The following is a 12,149-nucleotide window of genomic DNA, read 5'->3' on the forward strand; positions in this document are numbered from 1 at the left end:
GTTTTTGCCCAACCTAGTTGTAGTCAATGAGCCATTACATCAATTGTTAAGTCAAAACAATACATTAGTGTTGGGAGGAAGTTCAACAGAGTGCTTTCAAGAGAATCAAAGAAATGCTGATATCACTGATATGTTAGCTCACTATGACACTGAGCTATCCACTATCATTGATGCAGATACATCCTCTGCAGGACTGGGAGCTGTACTGTTTCCGATTCAGATGGATATAAAATGCAGACCAGTTTACTATGCATCCCGTTCACTGATAGAGACTGAACAGAGATATGCAGTGATTGAGAAAGAAGCATTAGCGGCTACATGGGCTTGTGAAAAGTTTGCAGACTATGTTGTCGGTCTTATCTTCAAGATAAAGGCAGACCACAAACCATTGGTAACTCTTCTAAATGCAAAGGAATTAGCAAATATGCCTCCACAAGTACAAAGATTCAGACTGAGGATGATGAGGTTTGATGAAAAGAGAGAGTATATTCCAAGAAAGCAGCAGACCACAGCAGATGTGTTATCTTGTATCCCAATTGCAAGACCTGAACAAGGTGATATATCCCCTATTGAAGAGGTAGAAACCTTTACATCAACAACAACCACCACTCTACTAGCAACAACTTAGAGACTGAACGAAATCAGAGATGCACAAAAATCTGATGAAGAATGCATTCAGGTCAGAGAATACTGCACAAAAGGATGGTCAGCATACCTGCCACACAATCCTATGACAGTACTATGAACAGAGAGTACTATAAGCAGAGAGGACATCTCAGTGTAGTTGATGATTTACTCATTTGTGATGAGAGATTGGTCATTCCGAGAGTTCTAAGACTATACATACTACAACAATTGCACCAAGGACATTTGGGCATCACAAAATGCAGTTCCGAAGAAGGGTCACTGACCCAAAACGTTAACTCTGCTTCTCTCTCCACAGATGCTGCCAGACCTGCTGATTATTTCCAGCATTTCTTGTTTTTATTTCAGATTTCCAGCATCCGCAGTATTTTGCTTTTATATTATATTAAAGAAATTCTATTTGGGTGGCCAGGTCTTTCAAAATCATTGGAAGAGATGATATCAAGATGTATCACTTGTGCTATTCATCGCCACGAGACAAGAGAACCAATGCTGTCATCTTCTTTTCCATCAAGACCATGGGAATGTCATGTGATGGATCTTTTTGAACAGAGGAATAAAACGTTCTTGATTTAGTAGATTACTACTCAAGATGGATATAAGTATATAAGTCAAGCAACTGCAGGGTCATAATTCTGAAGCAGTAATTACATTGTTGAAGGAGATATTCGCAAAACATGGAATCCCAGACCTTGTAATTTAATACAATGGACCGCAGTTTGCAACAAATACTTCAAAGAGTTCACAGTGTCATATGGATTCATTCCAACCACTAGCTCACCAAGATAACCTCAAGGGAAATATAGGGACAGGTGGGGATGTGGTAGGAATATGGGATTAGTGTAGGATTAGTATAAATGGGTGGTTGGTGGTCGGCACAGACTCGGTGGGCCAAAGGGCCTGTTTCAGTGCTGTATCTCTAAACTAAACTAAACTTTAAACTAAACTAATGGTGAAGCTGAAAGAGGAGTGCGTTCGGTAAAAGCATTGCTGAAGAAGAACGAGGATGTTCAAATTGCACTTTTGAGTTATCGTTCAACCCCACTACAAATAGGAAGAAGACTGAAAACTCAACTACCTACTCTCACACATACACTCATACCACAAGTAAGGGAGGATAACTTGGAAAAAATGAGGGAGAGAGAGGATAGAGATCCAATCAGTGATGGAATCAAGACAGATGATACAAAGCACAAAATCTACCAGACATCCAACCAGGAGAGCCAGTTTGGATCTGAGACCAAAATTGGTACGGGGAAGTGGTAGAGCAGACACCACATTCGAGGTCCTACATAGTCCAGACAGAGCATGTTATGGTGAGACAAAATAGATGTGCGTTGGTGGCAATACAGAAGCAGCCTCCTATCCAGTGAAATCAATTGTCTCCAAAATCTAATGGACCAGAGATGCTGCATTCATCCACCAATCCAGAAGATGAACCTAAATAAACAGAATGATGAAACTGAGTCATCGACTGATTCCATTCTTGTGCAACAGAGTCAGAGAGACTGCTCAAAGGACTCAATCCCCTTCAAAGGAAAAGAGGACTCGTTATGGTAAAGCATTATAGTAAGCTGCAAAAGCGCCATAGCGATTGTCTATGTAAAAAATGGAAGTCAGAGACTTGGGGGGAGATGTAGTATAATGTGGTATACTGCACATTTGGTTGTTACTGGGTTAAATATGCTAATTATGCTCATCACGGGAAATGACGTAATACCACGTGTGTGGAACCCTCGTGTATAGGCTTGGAAGATGTAAACCATCGTAGTAAGATGTGTTTAATAAAGCTCCCGTTTCTTTTAACCCATTTGACTCTTCAGGTATTCTGTTCCAGTTTAACAGTAAGCAGGATATTACAATACTAATCTTGGAAATAGAGTGAACAGAGAACAGGAAATTGCAAAATTGAATAAATTAAGCAAAAGTTTGAAATTATGGCAGCTGCAGTTTATAAAAACAAAGAATTAGGGAAAATTAGATAAATATTTGAAAAAGAGGAGGATACAGAGCAGGGAAAAGGTCAGACAGTTCAATTCACTTTGTGTTTCTCTAGCACAGAGTTTGCACAGCCACAATGGCCAAATTACCACCTTCTATGTTGTTAATTTTATAGTTCTATGGTAGTAAATTTAGGATGTAATATGAGATAACAATCTAAATGGGGAAACAATGGGGGACAGGGTAGATGTACAAATGAATTTTGACATCCAGATATAGAAATCAATAAAAGCTAGTTCACAGATGTAAAAACTGACCAAAAATGCTGATGGGATACTGAATTTCATCACAAGAATATAAAAGTAAAGAAGCACTACTGCAATTATACAGAGCACTGAACAGACTCCATTTGAAATCAAATGAATCAAACTGATTGTCAAATTTAAATGGATGGCCATAAAAGCTGTAAAGGCTCTTCCATGATGACGGTTGGGCCATAAGTGGGCCATAATGTAAAGTTAAATCTGAAAAAAAAGGCAAAAAACATAATAGAGGAGATATAGAGCTATATACGAACATACAAATTAGGAGCAGGAGTAGGCCACTCGGCCCTTCGTGCCTGCTCCGCCATTCAATTAGTTCATGGCTGAACTGATTACTCCACATTTCTACCTACCCGCAATAACCTTTCACTCCCTTGCTTATCAAGAATCTATCTACCTCTGCCTTAAAAATATTCAAAGACTCTGCTTCCACCGCCTTTTGAGGAAGAGAATTCCAAAGACTCACGACCCTCTGAGAGAAAAAATTTCTCCTCATCTCTGCCTTAAATGGGTGACCCCTTATTTTTAAACAGTGACCCCTAGTTCTAGATTCTCCCACAAGGGGAAAAACCCTTTCCACATCCACACTGTCAAGACTCCTCAGGATCTTATATGTTTCAATCAAGTTGCCTCTTACTCTTCTAAATTCCAGCGGATACAAGCCTAGCCTGTCCAATTTTTCCTTGTAAGGCAGCTAACCCATTCCAAGTATTAGTCTAGTAAACCTTCTCTGTACTGCCTCCAATGCATTTACATCCTTCCTTAAATAAGGAGACCAGTACTCTACATAGTACTCCAGATGTGGTCTCACTAATGCCCTGTTTAGCTGAAGCATAACCTCCCTACTTTTATATTCAGTTCCCCTCACGATAAATAATAACATTCTATTAGCTTTCCTTATTACATGCTGTACTTGCATACTAACCTTTTGCAATTCATGCACTAGAACATCCAGACCCTCTGCATCTCAGAGCTCTGCAATCTCTCACCATTTAGATAATATGCTTCTTTTTTATCCTTCCTGCCAAAGTGGACAATTTCACACTTTCCCACATTATACTCCATTTGCCAGGTATTTGCCCACTCACTTAACCTATCTATATCCTTTTGTAGTCCCCTTACATCCTCTTCACAAGTTACTTTCCTACCTATCTTTTTGTCATCAGCAAATTTAGCAACCATACCTTCGGTCCCTTCACCTAAGTCATTTATATAAATTGTAAAAAGTTGAGGCCCAGCACAGATCCCTGTGGCATACCACTCGTTACATCTTGCCAACCGGAAAATGACCCATTTATGCCTACTCTCTGTTTCCTGTTAGCTAGCCAATCTTCTATCCATGCCAATATGTTATCCCCTACACGATGAGCTTTTATTTTCTGAAATAACCTTTGATGTGGCACCTTATTAAATGCCTTCTAGAAAACTAAGTACAATACATCCACAGCACATGTAATTCCCTCAAAGAACTCCAATAAATTGGTTAAACATGATTTCCCTTTCACAAAACCATGCTGATTATCTTGAAATTTTCTAAATGCCCTGCTATAACGTCTTTAATAATAGCTTCTAACATTTTCCCTATGACAGATGTTAAGCTAACTGGCCTGTAGTTTCCTGCTTTCTGTGTCTCCCTCCCTTTACAGGAATATTGTTGTGCAGGATAGTGTCCCTAATCTGCAGTCAGATTATACTGTCCCTGTTATATTACAGTATTTGTATATATTTCAACAAGTGCTTTTGAAATTCTGCTATGAAAATGCTGATTACGTTTTCAGGCTTGAAACATACGATGTTCTGATACCATTCGACTTCAAAACAGAACCATCATGCCCAAGTTCAAAATATATCGGTAAGCAAGTATAAAATTAATGTCGTACTATACATAATAGTGCTGCAAATAATGGCTGCTCTTTTGATTGTGAGTTAAGGAGATATTAATGGTGGTAATATTTGCACAATATTTTAGTACAGAATAGTAGGATGCTCATTTGCATCTGAATTTCCACTCATACTGAGGTAATTTTAACTTTTGCTGATAGAGTAAAATGAGCAATATTGGATCGGCCATTCCTTAGACAGCTCTGACTTTAAATTAAAAGCAAAATTGGGCACTGTTTTAGTCGGGGGCTAAACGTTAAAATTACCCCTCGTGAGTTTCTGATCTTGTCATTGAGCAAAGGCCATATAGTACAAAAGAAATTACCTTTTATGTATGCCTGACCATGTCCTTAGGATATTTCAAATCCCTTCTCGCCAATGAATTACTTTTAATGTGTTGTTAATGTTGTTTTGTAAGCAAACATGGCAGCAATTTGTGCAAAGTCAAGGGGACAGTTACCCAGGTTGCTCTTCAACCACTCTTAATCCTGTATTTTCTTTTGAGTACTGGCTGATTTTTGGGTGGGATTTTGGGAGGCTGGATCCCTGTGACTTTCACATTTTCTATATTAAATGGGTGGACATTTTACTGGGGCAGCAATAATATGAAAATGTCATAAATGGAATTTCCCTCTCATTTGTGCTCTGGGTGGTCATGGCCAAATCAATCAGGTTGCTCATTATTGGGGAAAATGTAAATGGTATTTTAAAAGAATTAAGTACAGATATTTGAAAGCTTTACAGAATCCTTGAAACTTCACCAATTTCAATTCGCTATTTTGTTTTTTTTTTGCTCCAGGCAACAGGTGTAGGGATTGTCATTGCACCTGGGTTGTCAGTGGAAAAAGATGATACCCGTCTGGTGGTATTATTGCTGCTCAGGATGATCACAGCTGTATAAAGCAACTGAAAAACCAGGGCTGGGAGGCATAATCCCCTATTTTTGGACCTTAAATGAGCAGTGCAAGCCCACTGCTACCATAGTACCACAGGTGGGAAGCTTGAAGATGTGTGCCCAAGTTGCTTTTTTAAGCTAAGTTTCTGGTGCCACCACTTTTTCAGGTAAAGTGTTTCAGATTTCAACAACTCTGAGTGACAAAATACTTAGCTCCCTCTGGATCTTTTACCAATGCTTTTAAATTTATGACCTCTGGTTACTGATCCACTCATCAGAGGAAAAGTTTTTCTCTACTCTAGCAAAATATCTCATCATCTTGAAAACCTACATTAGGCCCCTCTTAGCCTTCCCTGATTCAAGGAGAACAGTCCTCACTTTTCCATTCTTGCCTCAAAACTGAAGTCCTTCATCTCTGGTAACATCCTGATGACTGTGCACTGTACCTGTTTGCCTTGATGCCTTCACATATTTCCTGAAGTGTGAAGCCCAGAATCGTCCACAATTCTTCAGCTGAGCCCTAATCAGTGATTTACAAACTTCTAGTATGATCTCCTTGCTTTAATTTTTGTGCCTGTGTTTACAAATTCAAATAACCCATATACTTTTTAACCACCTTATCAACATGTCCTGTCACTTTTAAGGATTTTTATAGATAAATATCAAGGTTTCTGCTCATTTACACTTTGCAAAATCAGGCCATTTATGGTATACTGTCTTTCCCTATTAGTCCTCTGAAAGTGCATCACTTCGCGCTTCTCTGCATTGAACTCCAACTGCCATGTTTCTGCCCATTTCACCATCCTGTCTGTGTCATGCTGAAGTCTACAACTATCCTCCTCACTCTCTCCTATATTGCCAAGTTTCCTCACTCTCTTCTATATTGCCAAGTTTCATTTCATCAGTAAACTTTATAAAGCTGCTCCCTTCACCTGAGTCTCAGTCATTTATAAAAATTGGAAAGAATAATGGACCCAACACTGATCCTGACTGCAAACCACCTCCCAGTCTGAAAAGCAACCATCCACCACCACCCTCTTCTTCCTGTTACTGAATCAATTCCGTATCCATACTGCCATTTCCCCCTTAAATCGATGGGCTTCCATCTTCTTAACAAGCCTTTCATTGAATGCCTTCTGAAAGTCCATAATATCTACTGCCCAACTTTATCAGCCTTCGCTGTTACCTCATCAAAGAATTCAATCGAATAAGTCAAGCATGATTTGCCTTTAACAAATCCTTGCTGACTACTTGATTAACCCATGTATTTACAAATGAAAGTTTATTTTGTCCCTGATAATAGTTTCCAATAACTTCTCCACTATCAATGTTATGCTGACTGGCCTGTAGTTTCCTGATTAATCCCTCTCCTGTTTCTTGAATAATGGGGTAAAATTACTTGTTCTCTAGTCCTCCAGTACTACTCATGGGGAAATCTAGAACAAGGGGTACAGTTTAAAAAATAAGGGGTTTCCTCTTTAAGATGGAGATGAGGAGGAATTTCTTCTCTCAGAGGGTCGTTAATCTTTGGAATTCTCTTCCCCAGAGAGCAGTGGAGGATCGGTCTTTGAATATGTTCAAAGTGATTTAGACAGATTTTTGATCCACCAGGAAGTCAAGGGTTATGGGGGGTCTGGCAGGAAAGTGGAGTTGAGGCCACAATCAGATCAGCCATGATCTTATTGAATGGCATAGCAGGCTCAAGGGCCGAAGGGCCTGCTCCCGTTCCTATTTCTTATGATCAACTGTATCCAATGAGGATTGAAAGGTTGTATCCAAAGCCCTTGCTATTTCTACCTTTGTTTCTTTCAGCAACCTAAGATTTATTCCATACAGACCAAGTGAGTTACTAACTTTCAACAAAGCTAACCAGTTTATTACATCTCTATCTGTTACTATTCTGTCCATTTCTTTCCTCTCCTCTTTTAGTGTAACCTTCACATCATCTGCTTCCTTTGTAAAGGCAGATGCAAAGTACTCATTTAATACTTTAGCCATGTTCTCTGCCTTGATATGACGATTTCCCTTTGTGTCCTTAATAGACCCAACTTTCCCCCTAACTAATTGCTTACAGTTTATGGGGGAGAAATTCATTGCACTATGCAGACTATATCAATTCCCTGGGGGCAGGCAGAGTGGCCTTTATGGGTTTCTTTAATGATATTAACGAAGAACGCTGCATGGCCATTGCAGGTAGCAGCCTGTGGTGCTGCCTGCCCATGGGGAATCAACATGTCTGCACCAAAGAATTTCTCTCCCCAAATATTTAAAAATGTTTTAGGGTTCAATTCAATATTGCTTGATGATCATTTCTCATAACATCTCTTTGCCTCCTGTATTCACTTTTTGAGAAGACCCTCTGTACTTCCCTCCTGGACTTTCCATAATCTTGCTGGTTATTAAATGAATCTTGTTCCTGATAGTTACCATTTTCTGTTTTATTTTAACTTTTATTTTCTTTGTCATCCAGGCACATTACCTTTATATTTTCTACCTTTTCCCTTCCATGGAATATCCCTAATTCGTTCTCATAGAGTCATAGCATTATACAGCACAGAAACAGGGCCTTCGGCCCATCGTGTCTGTGCCGGCCATCAAGCACCTAACTATTCTAATCCCATTTTCCAGCACTTGGCCCATAGCCTTGTATGCTATGGTGTTTCAAGTGTTCATCTAAATACTTCTTAAATGTTGTGAGGGTTCCTGCCTCGACCACCCCTTCAGGCAGTGCGTTCCAGATTCCAACCACCCTCTGGGTGAAAAATTTTTTCCTCAAATCCCCTCTAAATTTCCTGCACCTTACCTTAAATCTATGCCCCTTAGTTATTGACCCCTCCGCTAAGGGCAAAAGTTTCTTCCTATCTAACCTATCAATGCCCCTCATAATTTTGTATACCTCAATCATATCTCCCCTCAGCCTTCTCTGCTCTAAGGAAAGCAACCCCAGCCTTTTCAGTCTCTCTTCATAGCTGAAATGCTCCAGCCCAGGCAACATCCTAGTGAATCTCCTCTGCACCCTATCCAGTGCAATCACACCCTTCCTATAGTGTGGTGCCTAGAACTGTACACAGTACTCCAGCTGTGGCCTAACTAGCTTTTTATACAGCTACATCATAACTGCCCTGCTCTTATATTCTATGCCTCGGCTAATAAAGGCAAGTATCCCATATGTTTTCCTAACTACCTTATCTACCTATGCTGCTGCCTTCAGTGATCTACGGACAAGTACACCAAGGTCCCCCTGACCCTCTGTACTTCCTAGATTCCTACCATCCATTGTATATTCCTACGCCTTGTTAGCATTCCCAAATTGCATCACCTCACACTTCTCAGGATTAAATTCCATTTGCCAGTGCTCTGTCCATCTTACCAGCCGATCTATATGTCCCTGTGATCTAAGGAGTTCCTCCTCACTATTTACAACACCACCAATTTTTGTGTCATCTGCGACCTTACTGATCATACCTCCTACATTCACATCTAAATCATTAATGTACACTATAAACAGCAAGGGTCCCAGCACAGATCCCTGTGGTACACCACTGGTCACAGGCTTCCATTCGCAAAAACAACCCACGACCATTACCCTCTGCCTCCTGCCACTAAGCCAATTTTGGATTCAATTTGCCAAATTACCCTGGATCCCATGGGCTCTTACCTTCTTAACCAATCTACCATGCGGGACCTTATCAAAAGCCTTACTGAAGTCCATATAGACTACATCAATTGCTTTACCCTCATCTATACATTTTGTCACCGCCTAAAAAAGTTCAATCAAGTTAGTCAGACACGATCTCCCCCTGACAAAGCCATGCTGACTATCCCTGATTAATCCCTGCCTCTCCAAGTGGAGATTAATCCTGTTCCTCAGAATTTTTTAAAATATTTTCCCTACCACTGATGTTAGACTCACCGGCCTGTAATTACCTGGTTTATCCCTGCTACCTTTCTTAAATAATGGTACCACATTCGCTGTCCTCCAGTCCTCTGGTACCTGTCCTGTGGCCAGAAAGGATTTGAAAATTTGTGTCAGAGGCCCTGCAATCTCCTCCTTTGCCTCACATAACAGCCTGGGATACATCTCATCTGGGCCTGGGGATTTATCCACTTTTAAGTCTGCTAAAACTGCTAATACTTCCTCCCTTTCAATGCTAATTTGTTCAAGTATATCACAATCCCCCTCCCTGATCTTTACACCTACATCGTCCTTCTCCATAGTGAACACAGATGAAAAGTAATCATTTAAAACCTCACCTATGTCCTCCGGCTCCACACACAGATTGCCACTTTGGTCCCTAATGGGCCCTACTCTTTCCCTGCTTATCCTCTTGCCCTTAATATACTTATAAAACACCTTAGGATTTTCCTTTATCTTGCCTGCCAGTGTTTTTTCATGTCCCCTCTTCGCTCTCCTAATTACTTTTTTAAGTACCCCCCCTACACTTTCTATACTCCTCTAGTGCCTCCACTGTTTTCAGCACTCTGAATCTGCCATAAGACTCCTTTTTTTTTACTGATCCAATCCTCTATCTCACTTGACATCCAGGGTTCCCTGGACTTGTTGGTCCTACCCTTCACCTTAATAGGTACATGTTGGCTCTGAACTCTCACTATTTCCTCTTTGAATGACTCCCACTGATCTGATGTCGACTTTCCTACAAGTAGCTGCTCCCAGTCCACTTTGGCCAGATCCTGTTTTATCATTTTAAAATTGGCCTTCCCCCAATTCAATACCTTTATTTTTGGTCCATCTTTGTCCTTTTCCATAACTATCTTAAATTCTACAGAGTTATGGTTACTATCCCCGAAATGTTCCCCCACTGACACTTCTACCACTTATCCAGCTTCATTCCCTAGGATTAAGTCCAGTATTGCCCCTTCTCTTGTAGGACTTTCTACGTACTGGCTCAAAAAGCTCTCCTGTATGCATTTTAAGAATTCCGCCCCCTTTAAGCCTTTTACACTAAGACTATCCCAATTGATATTGGGGAAGTTGAAATCCCCTACTATCATTACCCTATCATTTTTACACCTTTCTGAGATTTACCTACATATCTGCTCCTCTGTCTCTCCCTGACTGTTTGGCGGCCTGTAGTACACTCCCAGCAAGTGATTGCCCTCTTTTTGTTTTTAAGTTCGACCCATATGGCCTCATTTGAGGAACCTTCTAAGATATCATCCCTCCTTACTGCAGTAATTGATTCCTTGATCAACAGTGCAATTCCACCTCCTCTTTTATCCCCCTCCCTTGTCATGCCTGAAGATTCTATACCCTGGAATATTGAGCTGCCAGTTCTGCCCATCCCTCAACCATGTCTCTGTGATGGCAATAATATCATAATGCCATGTGCTAATCAATGCCCTCAAGTCATCTGCCTTACTAGTAAGACTCCTTGCATTAAAATAGATGCAATCCAGCCTTGCATTTTTCACTTGTGCCTTAACAGGTCTATATTTGTTCTGCCTTCCAGACTGACTCATTTTCTTTTCTATATTTGACTGTGCATCACCCCCAACTGTAACTCCACTCTGTATCCCATCCCCCTGCTAAATTAGTTTAACCGCGCCCCCCAACAGCGCTAGCAAACCTCCCAGCAAGGATATTGGTCCCATTCTGGTTCAGGTGCAATCCGTCCAACTTGTACAGGTCCCACCTTTGCCAATAACAGACCCAGTGATCCAGGAAACTGAAGCCTTCCATCCTGCATCACCTCCTCAGCCACACATGCATCTGCTCTATCCTCCTGTTCCTATACTCACTAGCACGTGGCACTGGGAGTAATCCAGAGATTACAATCTTTGAAGTCCTGCTTTTTAATCTGCTATCTAGCTCCCTAAATTCTTGTTGCAGGACCTCATCCCTCTTTCTACCTATGTTGTTGGTTCCAATGTGTACCACGACCTCTGACTGTTCACCCTCTCCCTTCAGAACATCCTGCAGCCGCTCCGAGACATCCTTGACCCTAGCACCAGGGAGGCAACATACCATCCTGGAGCAAAAACAAGAAATGCTGGATTCACTCAGCAGGTCTGGCAGCATCTGTGGAAAGAGAAGCAGAGTTAACGTTTCGGGTCAGTGACCCTTCTTCGGAACTGACAAATATTAGAAAAGTCACAGATTATAAACAAGTGAGGTGGGGGTTGGGCAAGAGATAACAAAGGAGAAGGTGCAGATTGGACCAGGCCACATAGCTGACCAAAAGGTTATGGAGCAAAGGCAAACAATATGTTAATGGTGTGTTGAAAGACAAAGCATTAGTACAGATTAGGTGTGAATATACTGAATATTGAACATCAGCAAGTGCAAACCTGAAGAAAAACAACCTGAAAAAAACAGTGGGTGAGCAAACTGAACAAACTAAGATGAACCATCCTGGAGTCTCATTTACGGCCACAGAAATGACTGTCTGTTCCACTTACGATTGAATCCGCTATCAGTATGGCTTTCCCACTCTTTTTCACCC

The 12,149-nt window shown here is 40.9% G+C and overlaps 1 protein-coding gene across 1 annotated transcript in view; it reads left to right on the forward strand.

Annotated features, from left to right (window-relative positions):
* Nucleotides 1-12,149, forward strand: part of tmem244 (transmembrane protein 244) — a 56,299-nt gene that overhangs the window by 26,520 nt on the left and 17,630 nt on the right. The window contains exon 3 of the mRNA XM_068028562.1: nt 4,688-4,761. Coding sequence (XP_067884663.1) covers nt 4,688-4,761 — 74 coding nt within the window. The remainder of the gene's footprint in view (nt 1-4,687; nt 4,762-12,149) is intronic.

Source organism: Heterodontus francisci, chromosome 3, assembly GCF_036365525.1.
Source record: "Heterodontus francisci isolate sHetFra1 chromosome 3, sHetFra1.hap1, whole genome shotgun sequence".
Taxonomy (NCBI): domain Eukaryota; kingdom Metazoa; phylum Chordata; class Chondrichthyes; order Heterodontiformes; family Heterodontidae; genus Heterodontus; species Heterodontus francisci.